The sequence below is a fragment of the Tympanuchus pallidicinctus genome, unplaced genomic scaffold (assembly GCF_026119805.1).
Source record: "Tympanuchus pallidicinctus isolate F22 unplaced genomic scaffold, pur_lepc_1.0 scaffold18, whole genome shotgun sequence".
NCBI classification, from domain to species: Eukaryota; Metazoa; Chordata; class Aves; order Galliformes; family Phasianidae; genus Tympanuchus; species Tympanuchus pallidicinctus.
The window spans coordinates 10,544,316-10,567,280 of NW_026294699.1; the positions used below are offsets into that span (position 1 = coordinate 10,544,316).

The following is a 22,965-nucleotide window of genomic DNA, read 5'->3' on the forward strand; positions in this document are numbered from 1 at the left end:
ATCAATGTGGGCTGCACGCAGCTGTGGGGTGCTGGGCTGCTCTGCTCTCTGAGCAGATTCACCTCCGATATCCCATGGTGGGGAACGCAGCCCATTGACTGAGATTTTGCTTTGGAGTCAGAGCAGTAGATCCATGGGAACTCGTGCAGCAGGCGCTTCCCCAGGGACGCCCATCCTGACATGAGATGCTCCCAGCAGAGCTGTCCCCTGCACCATTCTCTGCCATGGGCGATGAGCTCCATCCCACCACCACCAACCCCACCAGCTCACGGCCCCAGTCACACAGGGCAGGAGTTTTTGTGCTGAACGGAAAACCCTTGATGCTGCCCCACTGATGTTTATAGAAAGTAGCAGGTATCGCTCCTTCCTTCCCCTCCAGCTGCTGCTTCTGCAGAACCATCCCCGGGGCTGAGCTGAGTCACCGCCGCGTGCTGCAGTGCTGTGGGAAACAGGGAGAAACTGGCAGGAATCAATGCTCCATCAATGGAAAAAGGGGAAAAGAGCAGCTGCCCAGCCTGGTTTGCTGTTTCTAAAGAGACCCCATGGAGTGCGGGGGTACCCTTGGGTGGGAGCATCGCTCCTCCTCACCTGCACTGTGCACTGTGCCATCCTGCTGGCTGCACAGCCCCGTGCTCACATCATTGCTCCTTTCCTCTGCAAAGCTTGGGAAAGCAACAACACAGTGCCAGCTGCCCATCCCAGGGTGTCCGTTTTGCTCAGCAGAAGAACTGTGGAATCACAGAACATCCCGAGTTGGAAGGGAACCACACAGATCATGGAATCTCAATCCCGCTCCACACAGCACCACCCAAACCCAAACCTGATGTCTGAGGGCAATGCCCTGATGCCCCCTGAGCTCCAGCAGTGTGGAGCTGAGCCCAACACCCTGGGAGCTGTTCCATGCCCATCATCCTCTGGCACAGAGCCTCCTCCTACCCCCAACCCGGCCCTCCCCTGACGCAGCTCTGCTCTGTTCCCCCTGGTAGAAGAGCTCCCATGAAGATGAGTGATGCCAAGGCTGCAGATCCGCATACCCCATGGGACCTCTCCCTGCTACGAGGACCAGGACCAGGACATCCCCATTCTGTGCCTGGTGACAGTGCCTCCCCCCCATCCCTGAGCCCCCAGCAGCTCAAGGAGCCAATGCACTGCGCTGTGCGCGTGGCCAATTTGCATCGAAGGGATAAGGGGAAGCCCCAGGAAACACATGGGCCAGGCATTAATCAAATCTACCTCTAATTATAAACCTGCAGAGTAGTGCGCAGGGCCGGAGCTGGCAGCACGATGGCAGCAGCCGGGAGACAATAGGCACTGCGGGAGAACTGAGCGTGAGTTACCCTCGGTGGGGCTGCTGGCCTGGGGGCTGCATTTGCAGGGGCTGGAAGGGAGAGGAGAGCATTGCAGGGCAGTGGGGATGGTTGGTGCTGTGGGGCTGGAATGGTCGCATGATGCTTTGGATGGAGGCTGGGTGCTGGGTGTGTGCAGGGGGATGCATGGCCTGGCTTTGCAGGACAGCGCTCAGCTCGCCTCCATCCATGGGAGACATCTCTTGGGGGACAAAAAGTCCTGAAAGTGCATTGGAGGAGAGTGCAGGCCTGAGCCACGCTGTGCTGCAGACATTGCTATCAGTCAGCTCACAGCAATGTGGATGGAACAACTGGGACTACAGGGGCTGTATCTCACTGCAGAAACACAGACCCCTCCTGGAGCACAGGGGTATTTCTATACTGAAATCAAACTGTGTCCCCATGAAAGCAGCAGCCCCGGCCAAGGTACTGCACAGATTTCAGCGCTGCGTGTCAGAGCCTCAAACATTTCAGCTCCCCATATCCAGAGCAGCCGACCCACAGGAAACAGCTGTGGCTCCACAGTGGGATGTGGGTGCCCACATCAGCAAACGGCTGCTAAGAACGAAACCCTTACAGGGATACAGCATCCTTTAAATTTTCATCCCTCCTGAGCTTTTCTGCTGCTTCCACCAATGTCTCCATCAGCATCACATCCCTTTGCTCTCCCCAGCCCTGAGCACAGCCACGGAGAGGGGAATAGCAGAAGCACTCCTACTTTCGGGGCCCCCGTGTGCTGCTGAGAGCTGCCCCCGAGGGACGCCTCTCTTTCTGCTGCTTAGGAAAATGCGACACATCAGAAGTGGGTTTCGGTATGATGCTGACACACCAAAGTGAGATGTCAGAAATTACGTGCAGGGCGGCAGGAGCAGCCCCAGGGCCACAGAGGAATTCAGAACGTTCTAGACTTACAAACCGATTCAGCAGTGGGTACTGATGGTCACTATGGCTGTTCCCTTGCACAGGTCTCAGCGCAGGGCGCACCGACCCCGCACACGTTTCCCTCGCCTCTCACAGCCATGGATGGGACGTGCCTGGGAAAAACCACCACGAACAACTGCACCAACCAGCAGTACTGGGACAGCCTCCTGTGCGTGTGCATCCCCTGCAGCCTCATGTGCGGGCACTCGGCTGCATGGAGGTGCACGGTGCTGTGCGGTGAGTGGGGCGTTGAAGTGCAACCCCACAGTGCTGGGGAACACAGCAGTGGGCTCTGGCAGCAGCTCGGTGCAGTACGGCAGAGAGTTGTTATCGTGTGCTGGAGAGTTGGGCAGAGTGGAACCCCGTGAGGTTCAATGAGGGCAAGTGCTGAGCCCTGTAACCTGGGGAGGGATAACTGCACGCATCAGTACAGATTGGGGCTGAGCTGCTAGGAAGGGCTCTGCAGGGAAGAGCTGAGCGTCTTTGTGGCCAGCAGGGCAACCAGTGGTTGACCAACAGCTGGCTGTGTGCCGGAAGGGTGCCCTGGTGGCCCAGGAGACCAATGGTTCCCTGCAGTGCATTGCAGTGAGGCCAGCAGGTGAGGGAGATGCTCCTCTCCTCTGCTCTGCCCTGGGGAGCCTGCATCTGCAGCCCAGGGCTGGGATCCCAGCCCCAGGCTGACAGGGAACTGCTGGAGAGAGCCCAGCAGAGGGCTGCAGAGATGGTGGGGGCCTGGAGCACAGAGGGAAAGGCTAAGAGCCCTGGGCTGTGAAGTCTTGAGAGGGATCTGATTAGTGCTGACCAATATCTAAGGGCAGGAGTCAAGGGGATAGGGCCCTTCCAATCCTGATTCTGTTATGTCCCTGCACTACTTCTTCCTGGGGTCTGATGAAGCCTTTCTGGAGCTGCATTAACAGCAATAACCCACAGTTGTCACTTGATGAAGGGACACATCAGGTGCAGCTTATGTATGTAATGATAAACTCAATCAGGAGGTGTGCAAAGCTGCACTGTGAGCTCTGCATGGCAGGGGAGGGGAGCAGAGGCACACTGCCCCCAAACCCTGCATACAGACCCACATGCATGGCCCCATCCCTCCCCAGTGGGCCACGGATGTGCTCAGAGCGAGCTCTGCTCCTCTCCTTCCCTTCCTGCAGAGTCTGCAGTCTGTAACAGGAGAGCTGGCTTCTACTATGACGAGCTGGTGAAAAAATGCATCAACTGCAGCACAGTTTGTGGGCAGCACCCCAAGCAGTGCGATGCAGCATGTGGAGGTAAGCCAGGGGATGAGAGGTGGAAGAGGTGCAAGTTTATGGGATGGAAGAGGCAGCAAGCACAGCTCCTTTGTCCTGATACAGGGTGTGGCTGCAGTCCATGCAGCTGTTGCATTTCCCACCTGGGTGAGCTGCAAGTCCCACACTGGGGTTGAAAAGATCTCCTTTGCCAGCCCTGAGAAATGCAAACTGCAGGGCTGCTTCCAGCTTCTCTCCAAGCAGAGTTTATTAACACTGTTAGCATCCTTCCCCTATCAAAAAGCTGACAGCGTGAGCAACACAGCAGAAAGGTTTTGCAGAATCTGAGAATGCTTTGGATTGGAAAAAAGCTTAAAGATCAGAGAATCATAGGATGATGTGGGTTGGAATGGTGGTCCCTAAAGATCAGAAAATGGTTGGGTTGGAAGGGACAACGCAGCCCCACCCCTGCTGTGGGCTGGCTGCCCCCCGCCAGCTCAGGGCACTCAGGGCCCATCCGTGGCCTCGGGCACTTCCAGGCATGGGGCACCCACAGCTCTGGGCACTCTGCTCTGTGCCTCTCTGCCCTCTGCTCTCTGTCTGCCCTGCAGGATCTCTGCTCGCCAGCCACTCCCCGCCAGCCGCCCTGATCTCAGCATCACCTCCTGCAGCTGCACTTGAGCAGAAGCTCTGTGTGGAACAGGAGCCATGGCTGGTGGTGTACCTACTGCTGGGGCTCTGCCTCTGCGCCCTCGTCTGCTCCCTGGTGCTGGGCTGGACACACCTGCGGAGGAAGGGAGAGGTGGGCTCCTGCCAGGCCAGCACCGGGACCTGCCACTGCCGGGAGGACCCCGCCAAAGGTGAGTGCTGGGGGCACGGGGAGGAGATGGGCAGCCGGGGGTGGCTGTCACCTGAAAGCAGAGCCACGCTGTGCACAGGGCTGGCAGGGAACAAACCCAGCAATGGGCCACACAGCCTGGGAAGGATCAGGACTTTGAGGATGCTGTGTTGTTCAGCCTTTGCTTTTAAGAGCAGCTGAGAGGTGAAAAGGGATTTCCTGTCTGCTTTTAAATACCCTGTGCTCAGCCTTGGTTATCAGAGCTCAGATAACAGAGCAGAGCACTTCACCAGCCCAGGCAGTGCTGCGTGGCCCTCGAGCCAGCAGCCCCTGTGTCTTGTACAGCACTGCACCACTGCATTTGCACACAGTGCAAAAGGAGCACTTAAGAAAAGACAACTGGCATGTAACATTATAAACGTTACAGCTGCTTTAGCCCTACACCTGCAGCCTTCCTGCCCTAGGCACTTTCCCATTTACCCCTCTGCTCTTGGGGCAGCTGGACAAACACGGACGACGCATTTCAAGCACAGCAGCAGCGCATGTGATGAAACTCTGCACTTCCAGCACTGCCTCCTTGCAGGCTGTGGTGCAGCTCTGCAGAATTTCATGCCTCTATCTGCAGATCACCTGGTGGAAGCAGGCAGCGTCGGTGAGGGATCCACGGGCAGCAAAGTCTCAGAGCCGGTGGAAACCTGCGGCTTCTGCTTCCCCGGCCACGGCTCCGCTGTGCAGGAGACCAAAGCTTGCCACAGCCCCTCCTGCCATGCAGGGGAACGAGCTGCTGCCTCTCACGCTGGGATATGCAGCACAGGCAGTGCCGGGGCGATCCCCAGCCCCAACGATGGCCACTTCAAAATCATATGTTCCCCTTCACAAGAGAAGACACCCATGGTGTGACTGCGGGGAGCGCTCCTGAACGGGGCCGGAAAGGAGGGCTGCTCCCCGTGCTGCTGGACCACAGCTGCTTCACCCTCTGCCTCCAGCACCCATTTCCACCAGGATGGGTGGACAAAGCACAGCCTCTGCACAAGGGCTGTAGGCCACAGACTGCTCTCTTCCACTCACCCGAATTCCCGGTTAGCAGTGACTCCATCCTTCTGCCCGACCTCTGTGGGCACCTCTGTGCATCCCGGTCAGGGGCTGCTCATCCCAGCTCCTCCATCAGCACCACTTTGCCTCCGCCGAAGGAATCGATGCGCAGCCGTTGCCGCTGCCACACTCTCATCTTCCACCTTTAACTGAGCTTTTGTTCACATGCAAGAATAGAGGAGCTGTGCTGGGCACTGCTGGAATGGGGTTCTGATATGAAAAGCCATCCCAGGCTGAGAAGTTTCTGAAGTGCTCTGAGTTTTGGTCTGCTGCTGCTGGGGCTGCCTGACAGAGCTGGGAACGGTGATGCTCAAAAGCTGCTATGGAAAACTGCGGGTTCAGTGCATGTAACTAAGTTCTCACTAAAGGGGGGTGTGGGGCTTTTGCTTGGTGAGGAACGACTCTCAAGAGGAGATTCAAGGCCTTGAGTTTCTTAGACCAGAACTTGAGACTTGAAAGGATACACGGGAGTGTCATCAGATGCACGAATTGGTGATGGGAAAATAAACGGCTGGAGAAACCATGAGCAGATACAGTCCTTCTGTGCCCTGCTATGCATTTCTTTCATGTCTCAGCACTAAGGCAGGCGGGCAGCACCAGGACGAGCACAGCACAGCTGCTGCTGCAATGCACCCACAGAGCACACGAGCACCAGGGCCACGAGGAACCCGTGATAAGTGGAATGAGCAATGGGAGGCTGAAGGTGCAGTGACAGCCTCTCTTTGCCTCATGGCTGGCAAGCAGGGCAAAGCTTGAGTCCATCTCCTGCAACCAACGTGGCAATTCTCGGCCTCCTCCTTTTTGGGGGTGGGATGAGATCTGTGCGGTGCTGCATTTACAGCCTGGTCCTCCCACCCTGATAGACGTGGTACTTCCACAGCTCCAAACCCACCTCAGCCTCCCATCAACACCTGTAGCCTCTGCTCTTGCTCAGCCTCAGCTCTGCCTCTACTCTTATCCATCCTCAGTTCTTCCTTGGTTCCCCCCCACCAAATCCTTCAGCCTTTTCTTTTCAAACTAAAGCCTTCCTCAGCCCCCAGCTCCCTTCCAACCTTGCACAGCACTTCTGCCTGTGTTAGCACTCAGCCTCAGCTCTTGCTCTGCCTCCATCAGCCCCTCACATCCTTTCCATTGACCCAAAGCTCCTCATCCCCACTCGTGGTGAGCTCCTCACTCCCCCCATTGGGCACTGCTCACATTCTGCACCACTTCAGCTTCCCCTCCTTTGATCCTCAGCTGGTGCTCAGCTCCCAGCCTTCTTTCCCAACCCTCCTCCAGCCCCAGCTCGATGGATGAGGGCAGCAGCCCCTGAGCCAAAATCTGTGCCCCAGGAAGCAGGGAACGCACACACCCACAGCCAGCTCCTTCCTTCCAACCCTGATAAGCAGGAGGGGAACATTCCTCACCATCAGACGTGGCCTCCCCACCTGGAAATATAAATAGAGTTATCAGCAAAGGTAACAGGGAGCAAATTGGTCAAATCCGCAGTAAGAATACATGCAGGCTCCTAGATAGAGCAGTTGGATGCTGGAGAACTGGGAGAAACCAATGGATTGCCACCACACTGGCAGCATTCCTGTATCAGCAAGGCAATGTAAGTGGGGCCAGCAGTCAAACCCTGGCACCACGTGGGAATTACAGGCACTGACTGTGAGCCAGAGCATCCCAGGGGGGCTGAAGCAGCTCCTCGCAATGCTGCTTTTGCTCCAGTTTTCATTAGGTACCAGCAGCACGGAAAGCTGCCCCTCTAGCAACGAGATCCCACTGACAGCCATGTTCCAGCTGCTTTGTGCTGCACGGAGCCATCGCTGTGTGCGAGCAGGAGATACGTCAGCATTAGCAGCAACCTCAGCTTTCAGTCATCTCTTCTGCTGCTTCTCTGTAACACAGCGAGCTTTCTGTGCTGATACAAAACCTCATCACCTCAGCACAAAGCATTCAGCCCCAATGCCCCAGCAGGGCCGACGGCTGCAGCAGTGGGCAGCACTTGGGGAGCAATGTGGGATCAGCCCAGCAGCACCGTGCTGCATGGCCATGATGCTCCTAAAGGTGATGTTCAGAGCTCTGCAGAGAAGCCTCCCCGTTCTGTAGTGAATGAGCCCTGGGGCTGCTCCTCAGTGTTTGAGGCAAAGGCTGTGTATGGGAGAGCCATAAGGAGGGGTTGTGCTGCTTGTACAGCAGCAGCCATTCTTCCATTTTTATCGAGGAGGAAAATGCTCTCTGCTTCCCCAACAACCTGTGCTGATTTACTGCTGGAAGCAGAAGGGTACAACCCAAAGAAGGACTTGGGGAGAGAGAACAGCATCTCATACAGAGGAGTTGTGCTCCTGAAACCAAAACAGAGTCCTGAAACTTCCCTCACTCCCCATCTCCCACTGAAAGCCACCTGCAGAGCTCCAGCTGAGAGAGGTTGGGGGGGTGGGGGTGAAAAATGAGGCTGATTTAGCTGGCCTTATCCCTATGCAGTCTGTTTCTAAAGGGTGGCTGGAGAGCCCCCGTGAGCCCCAGCACAACAGAGAAATTAGCATTGGGGCTCAGCCGCGCGGTGGCACTGCTCCTCCGGCAGCGGGAGCAGGCGGGGATGCGGCTGCAGCCATGGGAATAATGAAGGGCTGCTCCTCGGCTCCCTCTGCAAGCTTGCTGCATTATTAAAAGGCAGCAGAAAACGTCGCCGAGCATCTGCACGGTGCTGTGCCCAGCTCAGGGAGGGAGGGAGGGAGGGAGGCCCCCCCGTCCTGTGGGTTGCACCATTCATCTGCATTTCTCCGGCCATTTTTCATCGGTGACAAGAGCACCCGGGTTACATCTTATTACAACCCGGCGTTATTTCCAGCATGCCGATAGGGGAGACGGGTTACGAAACCAGCACACGCCATCGCTGCCGTAGCGATCAGCGCTCCCACACGGGCTGCTCGCTGTGCTGCTATTCAGGGAGCTTCAGTCAGCGGCTGCTTCTCCCTTCCCTCCTGCAAGCTGTCGCAGCAATCTCGCGCTGTACCGAAGCACCTCGTGCTCTCTGGTCTGCGTGCAGTTCAGTTGCAGTTCCAGCATCCTTTTGTGTGGCTTCTCTCTCGGCAGATGCTCATCGAAAAAAACAAAGTGGGCTTCACTGATTCTCCTCCGCTGCCTGCTGCTCTGCTGCCTGCCTCGCACCCCTCACGCAGGCCAGACCCCCAGAGCCATTTCTGGAGCACCAGATCTAAAAGATGAAACACATCCACGTTTGTAACTGCTGCATTTAAGTCCAGCATTGGCTGCTTGGATACACGCACAGGGCTCAGGCTCGTTTCAGTAGGGCCCTTACACCGATGGATGCGATGCCTAACCCTCAATACAGCTCTCTCCAGGCTCCGTAAGGAAGAAAGAGCAATGCTATTTTTGCTCTTTTTAGCTCTGTGTTCTGAATGGTTTCTCTCATGGGCTGCAATTCAATCCGCAGCCCGGCCTCCTGGGAGCAAGACACAGCACACCAGCAGTCACTGCTGCTATCCAGACGGGCCACCGAGCTGCTTTAAATGGGAGAGAAAAGGGAACAAAACTGCGCTTGTGACAAAGCAAAAGCAAGCTGGTGCACCAGCTGCTATGAGCTAAGGGCACAGACAGGGAGGCTGCAAAGAGAAGAGCACGCGAGGAGTTAATACATGTGGGAGGGTACAAGGAACCAATACCAGCCTAGCACATACCAGGAAAACGTGTTGTTTACTTAAAAACCCAGTGCACTGCAGAAGTGCTCAATAGCAGCTGATCTATCGCTCACTGCTGCCCCCAGCAGCAACCATTTCCAACAGATGGTACATTTGTCAATACCGAGCTTCTTTCAAGTATCACACAGATACAACGCCTTTGGAAAGCAACAGGGAAAAAAAAAAAACCAAAACCAAACCAAAAACGCATCAACCAAAAGCAGCAATAACAGAACAAGTGACTTTGAGAAATTCAAGCGTCCACAACATTGAGAAAAATAAAAGAACCCAGACCACTCTTACAGTATAAACACAGCGATTCAGTCATTTTTACTGATGGTTGCATTTATGAATTTCATTCTTGTGGAAAAAAAAAAAAAAAAAAGGGAATAAAAGGAAAAAAAATTAAGAAAATAGCTATTTATAGAAAACAAAACAAAGGGCTCAAACAGAAACGAATCTGTGCTGATGCTTTGCATGAGCAGTCCGATGGCATTGAACATTACCTGTGCAAGCAGGCATGCTTGGAAACCTGTCTGTATTGTAGCTTCAGTTCCACAATTCAGGATTGCTTTTGTTGGTGGAAAAAAAAGAGCCTAATAGTTTCATACTGTATTTATTTAATAACTAAAATTCACAAATAAAAAGATACTTGCAAAGTCCTTTAGTTGTGTCATTCCCTCCTCCTCCACTCTACTGCTTTCAGATCCATATGCATAAAAAATGGGCTTGGATTTTTTTTTTTTTTCTTTTTAAATTTTAACTGTTATATGATTGGTCGTTGGAGCTGAAGCACCAATGGAGAAGATGCTTTATGGAGATGAGAGTACACCCCCTCGCCTTCCCACACACGTTTTGGAGGAACATAGGAGATGTACCAGTGCCCGGACTCCTCTGCTCCCATTTCCCCCACCCAGAGCATTCCTTTCATTGTATTTTTCCTCTGATAAGTGACTGACTGCAGCCTCCTTTTTCCCCCTTGCTGTCCTTGCGGGACCGCACACACGGTGGACATTGTTCATTTCTCACTCCGCCAGGCTTGGAGCCAGTGTCAAGTAGGTCCTGTTACAGCTCAGTGCTAGTTGTTTTTTAATGGGTCTTTTTATTTCAGGTAGGTTTGTGTGTCGATTCAGAAGGCTTGCTTATTTTCTTCCTTGTTTATATCTGACAAGCTGCTGGATAAGGCTATTCATACTCCAGGAACTGTTTGTGATAGAACAGCAAATATCTGCAAGAAAGCAGAGGTACAGGTTGAGCTTTGTGCAGCACATCGTAGCAGATCAGTATTTCCATGGATGCAGCTGTAAAAAATGAGGGCTATTAATGCTGTTGTTCTTTTCAAATTGAAGCAATACTCCCAGCTCCTCACAGGAGAAGGCAGCTGAAACAATTCCACCAGTGACTCAGGAAAGGGAACAGTTGTCCATCAGTCAAACCCTCGTGCTGTTTGAACCTTAACTTTAGAACTCTGGAAGATGGGACAGTGTTGATGCTCATGCATCCAACACATCACGACACAGCACGTAACTGCGGTGCTTTAAGATGCAACTGTTCCTTTAGACTCCCATAACCAGAGCACCAGACTTTAGGATATCACAAACTGTCTGCCATTTATCTGACAAACAGAAAGAACCAGGCATGTGGGTGAAAACTCACGTGTCCCAACCAAACATGACTCATGTATGTCTCAATCTGTCCTCAAATCTGGTGTTTTAGCAGGACAGAACTCTTCCTGTCCTTAATTACTGTACATGTACTGCTACACAGCAGAATCCAGCCCTCAGGCAGGTATGCCAACAGGTAGCACACTGATCTCTGTGCTCTCTTTGCACACCAGGCACTGATGGGCTCACTGCACAACTTGCCTGAAATGCTACAAAGCAATCTGTGGGCTTTCCAATTCGTACTGTTCTGGGTCCACTCCTATGGAGCTCCCTTTGCACAGTGGAGGTCTGCTCGGTGTCAGCCCTCATCTGAACAGGGGAAACGGATCAGAGACCAAACCAGCTCATAATGAGCCAGATGTGCACAGTGGCTGTGTTGCAGATCTTCTTCTCACTGCCTGTGGCAGCTCCTTCCAGAGATGTAGGCCCATCTCGTTATTCAATAAAGAGAAACTTATTTCTTCTGCTGACCTCAGAGCGTAAGTTAACATTACATGATTTGACTAAAGCAAAATTCAGATATCATAGGAGACTTTTTTTTTTTTTTTTTTACTTCTCAGTTGGAGTTCAGAAAAGGAAAACAGGAAAATCTGTCTAAAAAATTGCAAGCTGAACATCTGTGTCTGCAGGAATTAACATAAATGTCATGAATAATTAAAACAAAACCCAAACAAGCTCATCTCTCCTGTAGCAAACCCACGGTTGAAGATGCCCGAATGAAGACTTCACTTTTTCAGTTAACCTTATTCCTGAAATACATCCCAATCCCCAGTGATTCCCTCAGATCACCAAATCACAGAATATCCTGAGTTGGAAGGGACTCACAAAGATCAAGGCCAATTCCTTTGGCCTCTCTGACAGTTTTATGTCCTTCTTACGCTGTGGCACCACAAACTGCACACAGTTCACTTACCCTTCACTGTCTAGTACATCCTTAATGCTAGCCTTGGTGATAATGGCATCATCACACTTGAACCACTGGTCCTTGTGCTGCCTGATGAAGCTGGTATAGTGCCCACTCTCCAAGGTTCCCTGGTGATTAACTACTGCAAACAAGGAATACCTGGAACAGGAAAGAGTCAGTCAATACAAGGATCAAAGAGACAAAAATAACTGACATTTTGAAGAGGTAAAAGCTTACATTCATAAATACATACAGAAATAGTAAAGCATCAGATCCATCAAATAAAACACCAGCTCTTACTGTTGACTGGGAAGAGGCTATCTCTGCCCAGGGAAAGGGAACATTTTTCTTCCTGCTCCACTGCAGCATTCCCTTCTGATGACAGTCAGCAGCTTCACCAATACAAGCTACTGAAAGTGTTCTTCTAAAATACATGAAAGTTGATGCGTCCCCACAGAGGACCACTATTCAGTCACCTGCTTTCTTCTAGTGAACTACTTCACTCCAGTGAGCCAGAAAAAACACTGGAGGGGTACGAGAGGAGGCAGTCTTCAGTTCAGCCAATCTTCAGATATTTCCAGTGATAGATTGCTACACTCATCAATTATCCTTACTTTGGAAAGTCTACCAGATATGATATTATATTATACTCAGCCTCTGCTTCTACCTTCTAGATGCTCCTGTGCATTTGTTCATTAGCCTGAAAACCAGCAGACATATGTCTCAAAGCAAGGTACTGACACACTGATCAGGCTGCCTTTAACTTCTTTGCTCTAAGATTTTGCTCCCTGCCACAAATATACTTGTGGCTCTTTCTGGAACGTTCTCCAATCTTTACCTTTTCCTTACAATGTTATTCCTCCAACCTACAAACAAACACAGCTGCACAATGGTAAAATAAGCTCGCTAATCTCCCTTGATACTGTCCTACTTATCTTCAAAATCTACAGAGCTCTTTTGACAGCAGTGCTGCAGCACGGCTCCTACTCCAGCTGAGTGCCCACAGAGCCACAGATGTCCCTGTGTCATCATCCTCTTGTGAGAGGAGTCCTTCATCTCCCCTGCATGGAGGATTCTAGGATTGCAACAGCACTTCACAAGTACGCAGCATGCTCAGCAACTCAGACACCTCTGCTGTTACCTCATCACCTCATCATCTTCCTCATTAACAACTTCTTCAACCTACGTCATGTGCAGACCTAAACAGTGATCAATTCTGTTGTCTTTCATGTATCTGATGAGTCAATTCCTTTAGGGCCACTCGGAGCACACGTGATTGGTGTCTGCTTCTGTGACAACTGTGACAGACCCAGATAACTGTCGGTTTTATGATTCCAGTTTCTTAATGAAACTTTCAGTGCTAAATGAAATCTGAGGAATTCACTGAGGAATTTAAATACACAACATCAGCACGTGACTGCAGCAACTGAACCTGCAACCTTATTTTAAACAAGTTAGTCTCAGAGTCTCCTTTTCCATGTAGCTAAGTTGATTGGTTTCAATTACTCTCCTCAAATTCTTTAGCAAGTCCTGTCCCAGCCACTTTGTTACTCTGACTAGAATCCAGACTGAAGTCATCACAGCTTACTTTCAGCCCTCTGAGACTTGTTTTTGTTAGTGCAACAGAAACAGGAACATCTCAAGGCAACACACAGCCCTTTGGGCATCGGAACCATAACTGCTAATTCTGTCCACAAACCAGTTACTGGCGTTTCCATCTTCAGACCAGTAAATCAGCTGCCACAAACCCACGAAAAGGGAACGCAATCACGGCAAACCAAGCTTTATTTTGCAACACTTCAGACTTACTGTGCTGTCAAATGCAGTAACGCGCTCTGCGCTGCAGGACATGCAGCAGGCTGCGTATCTCCTCCTAGAAGCCAACTACACCCTTCACAGTAGGAGTCATGGAATGTAGCACTTACTTATTATCATTGTTTAGACTATCCGTCGGCTGCTGGTACTGCCCGTTCATTCTGCTCTCTTTACTGCAACACACACACAAAAATTCAGTCACTTAAAGCAGTGGCTTCCCAAACCCAGGAAATAGGTTTTACATGACACAGCCTGTTTGCTCAATCCAGGTCCTAAATCGAAAGCACAGTGCTGCTTAGCAGCAGGGAAGGGCTGCTGATTAGGATGCTGAAGATGCTTTATTTGTTCTTGCAGCAACGTTACATAGGAAGCACCATTTCTCCTGCCAGTCAAGGCTTTGGTGCTGCAAATACAGATCTGTTTACGTCAAATGTCCTATCCAAAAAGCTTTAAAAAAGGCTGAGAAACAATTTGTATTTTACACCTGCTAAAATATCTAATTACATCAATCCCTTATCCTCTGATGGGTCAATCATCCTGGCTCTTGTAAATCCATTCTGTGTTTTGACAGCAGCAATAGGATTATGCTGTTGATTTCGTAGGTGATGAAATTCAGATTACTGAGCTATGCCTCCTGATTATCCCCTCTATATTCCACTATGCTTGATAACTTTCATCAGCAGAGCCAGTTCTATCCATAGAGAATTCACCACAGAGGAACAGAAAAGTCTCCAAATCTCCAGAATGTACTGGAACAAACCATATATTCTTAATATAACAGTATTTAACAGAGCTTCAGGGCTCTCCTTTCTCTCCTAGAAGAAGGATCTATTTTTCTTCAGGGAAAAAGTCTGAAATTACTATGAACATTTCAGTATCAAATAGATATTGTATTCAGAGATGTCACGTTTTGGGGCTTCCTGCATTGCTTCAGATACAAATTAAATCTAAATGTAGTCTTGTATATTTGAAGGGAATACCTGATAAATACTCGTTAGTTGAGCTGATTGAATTTCTTCCTTATGGAAGGAAAAACTTTACACTTTTGTTCAATATAAACACTATGTCCACTTGGGAGGTGGGAGAAGCCTTCCTGTTTGTTTAAATACTCATTAGAAATGCCTGTTTCAACCTGACCCATGTGCTTTTCTTGAAGCCTTCTTAAAAAAAATGTGAAGGTACAAACTAACCAACCAAACCAGGCTTGCATGTGCACACTAATAGAGAGGAAAGATTTTTATAGCCTCAGAGATGTCCAGCTGGGCACTGGGTTACACCTAGACTGCAGAGCACCAACTGGGACATGGGATGACTGCTAGGTGGGCTCTCAGGTCATGGGGACCAGAGAACAGAACTTAAAAGTCTGAAGCAACAACAAATCTGAATCTATGAGTTTAATATGCAAGAGAAAACATAACATGTGTTAATTTAACCAAAAAAAAAAGAAAAAAGTTGAAGTATGAAGTCCTTTCTGACACACAAAATAGTTTATCTAAAATTAGCGAAGGAAAGATACACATTTCCAGAAGTACCATCATGCATAGTGCTCTATAGGCTCGATTCAAGGATGTTCATGATGCACGTGTATGGAACTGGTCAGGTTCCGTGCAGGTCTCTGGGGGATTTAGAACTTGGTACATACCTGGAAGCCATGAATGGTGTCATGTCCAGCTCCAGTGGAAACGAGACATACGTAGTGATCTTTCGCCTCAGTTTGGCTGAGTGTTCAAACCGCTGGGGACAAAGTGGAAGATTTTTTTATCATTTGAGATAGACAAAGCCTCTCTATTACAAATGTCCTTAGCGTAGGTACACAAAAGCAGATCACAGTCAGCAGCTCGGGACACCCCAGATTTCTTCTACCAACTGGCTGGACAGGGATCCCCCAGGTAAATGCTGAAACATGTTCTACTAGAAAAACAAGTCACTATTTGTGGAAGGAAAATAAAACAGTATTTGATTGTTTATCTTAGTGTGTATCCACACAAATTCATTTCCAACTGGTGTTCAAAAATACACCGAAAAGATGGCAAACACAGCCTTTAAGCAGGGCAGCGTTCAGTTCTACTGTGCGCTACTCAAACGCACTGCAGCTGCTGCCTACATCAGCATACAAAACTGGTGACAGTAAAAGCTTGCTATCAGATTCACACGTTCAATCCACCCATCCAATCATCTCAAATAACACAAGTCAAGCCTGCACAGGAATATCAATTCAAATTATGGCAAAAATGGAATATGGTCATAAAAGAGCCCTGTCCCTCAGCCAAAAGCAGCCTCAGTACCCACCGCCCTTTCTTCATCTTGTCGACTGAACATTAAATAGAAATGGGAACAAATAACAGAAAGACATGAATGAGTTTCTATTCAAAGGCAGCTTCCCTATCTGTTTCTCAGAAATTCTGCTCTATTTACACTTCTAGTTAATTATTTTCCAATCGTGGTGCCATAACAATTCCCTAGCAACAGATCCAGACGTGAAAAGGGAAGACTTCCAGAATTCTTATCTTTTGTATTTCAATTTTGCTTCAAAACATGAAATGAAATTTGCATTTTGGACGCAAACACAATCACTCAGAAAGAATACTTTATTTTCAAAAGCATCTTCAGTCATTCTGCATAAGACTGAAGGGGGTTCAGCATAATGATACTACCTTGTCCAATGGGCAGAATCACCTACACCTCTTGCCCATCGCTTTGCACTAAGGAAAAAAAAAAAAGAATCGAAAAAAAGAAAAACCCCAAACCCCAAACTCTTTCTCAACAGCAAACAAACCAAAATAAACAAAATCAATCAAAAGCCAAGCAGCCAGCTAAAAACTCTTAAAACTTCAAGGCAGCCATGCAGGAACTGCCTGCAGGAAGAGCAGAAGAACAAAGGAACAGTGTGACTATTCCACTCGGGGTACTAATCTGGCTTATCACATTGAGGACTGCCTTGGTTACTATGGAAGATGTAACTGAGGGAACACTGGTATGTGTGAGGATGACCACCTGAAGGCATGATTGTCCCAGTCTTAAAAGACCACTAAGTTACACAAGTGGGAATTCTTCTCTCCTGCGCTACCCTTTCTCTACTGGAAAGCAGAACCAAGCCCTTCTCATGAATGCAGACCTTCCTGTGGCATCCCATGTTTTCATTAACAAGCTTCTGTATGAATGAGCTGAAATTTGAAAATCAATTTTAAATTGCTGCTACGCTGGATATGGAGTCGTTATGACATTCAGCAGTTCCAAGCTACAATCATTTCCTGAATACAATTTATGAGTTGCTCAGTGCTACAATGACACCATAGTTACACAGAATATTAGGTTTTCCAGTATGAATGCACAGAACCAGCTTAGAGACTGCTGGAAAATGAACCTGAAAAGACATCGCTTGCTACAGCAAAACCCTACATTTACTTTGCCATGACAAGTATGAGATAAAGGCCTATTTCCAAAACTGTTGGAGCTCCTCACGTGTTTCGCCAGGGTTCAAAGCCTAGAAATCATCCAGAAGTTTATTAGCCACAAGAAGGATATGGAAAAAGGTTGGAAAATGAAGCAATAGAAGCTTTCACTGGTACACAGCACAGAGGCTGCTGTTCAAAATGTTTCTAGTTGCCACGGCCAGGGGTAAAATACTGCTTTCCTTTATGTAGTTTACTTGATACTACTATCACCAGACAGGCAGTTGGAAGAGCTGAGCACAGTGACCATCAGCTGCTGCCCAGCAATGATGGGACTCCGTCACTCTGTCCCAGGAGACGCTCAAGACCTGAGGTCTGCATCTGAAGAGCCCATGCAGATCAAAGATGCAATTACGTGATGGCTGCTCCCACAGAGGCCCACAGCATTGCTTTTCAAGGACCCTTTGCTTGCTGATGCAGAATGACAGTCATCCTCTATGATAGATGCTTACTTTGCACCACAGTCATGCTCTTTTTATTTAAGACATAAATCACATAGGACTTAACAAGCTGAGGGCACCAACTATGACATATCTCCCATCTGACATAATTTGGATTGGAAATACTGAAGAGTAATCTTCAGTGAATTAGTTGGGAAGATAAAAGAATCCTTCCTCACTGCAAACCTCTGCATGCTCTCCCCTCAGCACAGAGCTTTCTCTGAGGCATCCTTCGAGTAGAAGCATAAAAATGTTACTGCACAGAATGAATAAGCATTAGTGGAGACTGGCTTTTAGGCTGGTTCAGGTATCACACTAGACTTTCCACTTCAGTTCTAGATTCTTGTTAGGTTCCCAGAGATGTACTGCAAAGCTACATTACAGATAATATAATGGTATCTTAATAGAACATCTAGCTGAGCACGCAGTTTGTTCTTCATATTAATTGACATAATAAAAGAAGAGCCAGTGAAAGATAAATTCCTGGACTCGTCTTCTATCTCACCCTCTGAAAGAGGAATAAACATCCTGAGCAACATCTGCCCCCTGTGAACTTACTTTGAGATGAAAACAGGCCACAATGGGTAATTTCTTCATAGTGAGTTGTTTGGTAGATTCCTGGTAGCTATGGCAACCACTACATTTGATTTTGGCACTGCTTCCTAGATGTTCTGGCCTTGTAAACCTGAAAAAATACATTAAAAAGCAAAAGGATGCACAATATGATCAGACTTTTTCACACATGCTGAAATCACTTTTCACTGTTACTCGCATCTTCCAGCACCTCAACAGAAGCCTTTCATGGCTTTTAAGTGACATTTTGGGGAAAGAATTAAAAAAAAAACAAACCACACACTATCCACATTCCACATCATTGGAGGTATTCACATTAAGTGCTACAGTTCAGATACCCCAGCTGGACATTTATCATTGCTCTACTTGGGCAGATTGCACTGGAGTGCATCAGCAACTAAGAAAGGAGCTAAACGTTCATTCACCTCCTTCAACATGACAGTTAATTTTCAGATGGACAGCAAAGATCTTCTGCTTTCAAAACCAAAAAACAACGATTTGGAAATTCTGAAGCAAAAAGACAGACTTCTGTGCTCAGCTGCAAACTGTTCTGCAGGACACTCTGTGCCTGTAGCCCTCCAGGGCCAGGGTCAAAGCTCAGATGACATGGAGACACACACGACTGTTTTCAACCATGTAAAGCCACACTGCCTGCAGCAGGCAGTATAAAATTATCTTTTTGCATCACATGGCAACTGGATTTGATTGCTCATTGTTAGGCCCTCTGTTGCTCTTCTATTCCTTTTCCACGTTGCCTTGTGCATAACCTGAAATACGTATAACATGTTTGGGGATTATGCCACGACAAAGCATCACTTGCTGCCATTGTTCACTGCCACCTGTGGAGAAGAGAATGGAGCCCAATTCTTTTTCCCCTACTAAAATTACATTTGTCTCAATTCATACCTTCGCAAGCAGTCTGTGAGAGTGGTGGTGCCTGATACATGGCTTTCCCCATTTACGACACTGCCATCACTCCCTGGACTCAGAGGCCAGAACGGGGTGGAGGAGCCTGGCAAATCCAAACTGATGTCCCAGAACGGGTCTATCGTTGTGGAAACGCCACTGTGAAAAAGAAAGGAGTTTAATACATACCTGAAGGAAATAAAATGAAGGGGTTCCCTCACTTGAGAGTGCACTCCAACCAGATATTTGCTCTTAAGAACGATGGGATCTACATCACCCCTAGAGGGCACTCAAAGATGACAAAAACATATATCTATATACACACATACATATATATATAGCTGCTCCAGAGTGTTTTCCCACAATTCATTACTTTTCTGTGTTCTAGGAAATGTATTTCAATGCAAAATATGTTTATCTGTGATCCAGTTGGGTTACTTAGACAAAGATGTTTTGTTTATTCTACCAGTCATCAGCAGCAGCACCAGTTACACACATCTCTACTGGTTCAGAAGGCTGGTGCTCTGCTCAAGACACGGAAGGTGGTGCTGAAAGGCACTAAAAAAGAGGGCCAAATATTTTTGTCACACAGTACAGCACTGAATTAAGCTTTGCAGTTTCAAATGACAATCTTGTAGAATTTGGAATTTGAGAGGCCACAGAGTAACCGCATCAAGAAGCGTACATTCTCAAACAAATTTCTGTAGAAGACAGCTAAAGACAAGCCAACAGCTGGACTATGGAGAAAGCTGCTCAGAATTGTATTCTGCACTGACCCAAGCCCCTAGCTTGGAAGCATTTTCTGATTGCATTCATTATGCTTTGTTGTTGTTGTTGTTCTCTTTTCTTGTAAAAGTACACTGTGACTAGGAGATCTCACCAAGCCTACAATACTCTGCCTTTATTTTTGTCCTTCTGTCTTCATTTGTGCAAAGCTTGTGAATTTTCAAAAGAAAATTTCTTTTATTAAAATTGCTTCCAAGTTACTATGAAGTCATAACACACCAAGTGTTTTACTACAAGGATTCTGCAGCTCTACCAGCTAAGAACGTAAGTTCACACTTTTCTCCTACAGCGAATCTCTCTCTTCTCAAGAATAAAAACAGATTCAATCAAGCACAGCACAACTGTCCACCTATGGGACACTGCGAGTAATTATGAAGAATACAAGCCAAAAAAAAGTTTATAAAACAGGAATTCTGACTTCTGAACTGTGGTGACACCAAACATCTTGAAAGAGAAGGCAGCTTGCCTCAGTGCACAGCAGAACAAACACAATTTTTCTTACTCTTGTAAGACATTCACTTGCTGCTGCCTGAGACCAGCTAACATCAGCCTCTTGGAAACCTGTCCTGAAGATACCTGCAGCTTCTAACTGAAGGAAGATATGGTTGCATATCAGAATTTTCTTCTAATGCAGCGACAGTTGCAGATTTCTGGAACTAAAGAGATCTGGGAAGTCTTTCTCTCACAATCTTGGAAATCATCCACCTTTTAAAAGTAGTACGAAATCTATAATCCTAAGTCTGTGAAGCCTTCTATAGTTGGTATCTCTTAATATATGATAGTTAACTGGCAATTTATTGCATTCAGCTGTTGTATTTCAACAGTTCTCATCTTGCAGGAATTTTGTTGTTACTTTACTGATACTCAAGAAAGAATTCAGTACACTGCTGCAGCAGAGAGCATGCAGCTTCAAACCAGAGCACAGAATTGGAATAAAAACACTTACTGGCAGACCTGACAGGTAACATCAGACTGTAGTCCGCCTGTGAAGATTTGGTCTATGATGCAGTTACAGTGGTTGGGATTGTTGGCCTTCTTCCCATTATCATCACCTGGAGGAATGCAAACACAGACTGAGAAGTCAAAAACCCTCCTAGGAAATAGCAGTTTGTCTTGGATTGTGACTCCAGTAGCTCTTTATAACGAAATTCAAACATACTGCAAGTTCACATAGACAATGTGGAACCCTGAAAACGTTGTGCAAATAAAAATGAGGAGACAAAAAGAGAACTATAAAAAATATAAAAGAGAATCAGAAGGTGACCAGAGGCAGTTAGCTCCTGTAGAGGTGAAGCTATTACAGTGGTCAGCAAATTCCTTTTCATGGCACAGCCCTGTTTCCCTTTGCAGAGATGTGCTTTGTGCTATCTGGTGTGAAGATCAACTCCTAAGATGAAAGAACTGCCAGAACAGTTAATGAAAATGACTCTCTAAACTTCACTAAGAGGGCCACCGTGCCACATTTGCAGCTACCCAAATGGCCAGAGCTTTACCACAAAGCATTAATTTCTGCTTAGACAGGGTTCTGTTATTTTCCTAAATGAACACAGAGGAGAAACATCAGCAAATGCTGCTTTTTAATTCTAACACCCTCAACTCCTGAGGGCTGTGCAGGAGAGGAGTGCTGCTGAGACCATCAGCCTGCTGCCTGCACCCTGGGCTTCCAGCATTTACCTTCCATTCAACTTTTCACCAGTCAGAAAATGAGAGATGTTCTTATCAGAGCTGGAAAGATTCTTCCAAGGCAGCCCTCTAGCTTCTCAAGGGATACCACGGTCACACACCTATCTTCCAAACCCTATGAACTGTCACTGAAGGTCTAAGGAGCTCAGCAATTCATTTTTATGATCAGCATGGAGATAATGCCAATTCAGCTTTCTTAGATTAAACAGAGGATGCAGTAAATAAGCAATAACTTCTTGGCACAGTTCTCAGCTTTGAAGCACTCTCCTTCTACTCTCCATAGGTAAAACAGGAGTGACACTTTTCTCCTTCCATTTCTGAGACTTATGCTGACTTCCTTAGGTAGGTTAGATGCAGTCAGTTTTGCTCTGCAAACAGATGCACACAAATTATTTCACAGCAGCAACTAATTATTCTGTAAAGTACATTTCCATGTGCCTTCCAATATCCTGTAACAGAAACTGCTAAGACAACAGAGTTCTGCCAGCTTCCCTGGGACCTTTAACTTACCACCAAGTATTGCTACTTCAGAAATTGAGTACTAAGCTGCTGACTCCTCAAATCACAGCTATTACTCAAAAGTAATTAATCTCTAGACAAGTGTGTCCAAAACCACCTGAATAAACCAACGGAAGCTTTTCTTTGCTGAAGTCTTCTTGCAGCAGTCTTAAGAAGGGACAACCTTTCTGTTATGTGGTGCTTCAGAAGTCTGTGGAAAGATGTTACTGAGTAAGGTTCCACCTGATCCTAAGTATGGAAGTAACTGACACCCACCAACGGCAGCTGGCCACCTGAGTCAATTAGATCCTAAATGCCTCAGCCAAGCTCTCATCCATCTGCTTTACGACTTTTGTTTGAGTTGCCAGGAATCACATACTGTCTCCTTAAAATGCCTGTTGAGCAAAACGCTCTACAATTAGATTTGAGATGTGCACGCTTCCAGGTAGGGGTGACCTGGACTCGGACACTTTTTGATCAGCATTTCTGCTGAATCTTTCTGATCCTGGGATCCTCAGAAGGGCTGAATTATGCTAAAGTAGTGGACAGAGTGCACACGCAGATAGTACAAGACATTCCTCACCTTACAAAAACATCACATATAAGCTTTAATGACCACATGTGGATTTAAAAAATATATAACCCTACGCTTTCTATCTTTGCTTTCAATGCTTCATTAAAAAAAACAAAACAAAACAACTGCTACATTCCTGTAATCTCAGATTGATTCCTTCCCTCTATAGCAAGAGGGCAGAAGCAGAGAATGAGCATCCAGAGAGTATCAGTAGACCACAGGTAACATCCCTGCTGGGCACCTGTAATAGGCAGCCATCGCCGCCTCCGGGAGAGCAAGAGCTCCCTTTTCAATTACACAAGCAATTAGCATCAGTAACTAGAGGGTCTCAAAAGAATATCCTGCAAGCCTGTTCACAGCAAAACAGAAGGGCATTACCCACTCTACATTGTTTCCCATGACATTTGGTTGGGGGAGGGAGGGAAGTCAGATTACCACCTACTCGCACCAGTCAATGTGGAACAGATGCCGAGAGGAGGGATATTATGCAGCTGAGAACTGGAAGCTGTGAGGTCGTTGTGCTCAAGTTAAGGTTACCTGTAACATTTCTATCTTACA

The 22,965-nt window shown here is 47.7% G+C and overlaps 2 protein-coding genes across 3 annotated transcripts in view; one reads left to right on the forward strand and one right to left on the reverse strand.

Moving 5' to 3' along the window:
- The first annotated feature begins 1,247 nt into the window (after positions 1 to 1,247).
- TNFRSF13B (TNF receptor superfamily member 13B) lies at positions 1,248 to 9,439 on the forward strand. The gene is made up of 5 exons (XM_052679541.1): positions 1,248 to 1,328; positions 2,312 to 2,504; positions 3,425 to 3,541; positions 4,111 to 4,359; positions 4,963 to 9,439. Exons 2-5 carry the CDS (start codon positions 2,366 to 2,368, stop codon positions 5,235 to 5,237), a joined length of 780 nt encoding a protein of 259 aa, XP_052535501.1. The 5' UTR covers positions 1,248 to 1,328; positions 2,312 to 2,365; the 3' UTR covers positions 5,238 to 9,439.
- Positions 9,440 to 9,712: 273 nt separating this feature from the next.
- USP22 (ubiquitin specific peptidase 22) overlaps positions 9,713 to 22,965 on the reverse strand; it is an 87,168-nt gene continuing 73,915 nt past the window's right edge. For both annotated transcript variants that reach the window (XM_052679539.1, XM_052679538.1), the window contains 7 exons: positions 20,599 to 20,704; positions 18,867 to 19,025; positions 17,946 to 18,072; positions 15,138 to 15,229; positions 13,606 to 13,668; positions 11,690 to 11,839; positions 9,713 to 10,340 (listed from right to left, as the gene is read on the reverse strand). In XM_052679539.1, coding sequence (XP_052535499.1) covers positions 10,298 to 10,340; positions 11,690 to 11,839; positions 13,606 to 13,668; positions 15,138 to 15,229; positions 17,946 to 18,072; positions 18,867 to 19,025; positions 20,599 to 20,704 — 740 coding nt within the window. In that variant the 3' untranslated portion in view covers positions 9,713 to 10,297. The remainder of the gene's footprint in view (positions 10,341 to 11,689; positions 11,840 to 13,605; positions 13,669 to 15,137; positions 15,230 to 17,945; positions 18,073 to 18,866; positions 19,026 to 20,598; positions 20,705 to 22,965) is intronic.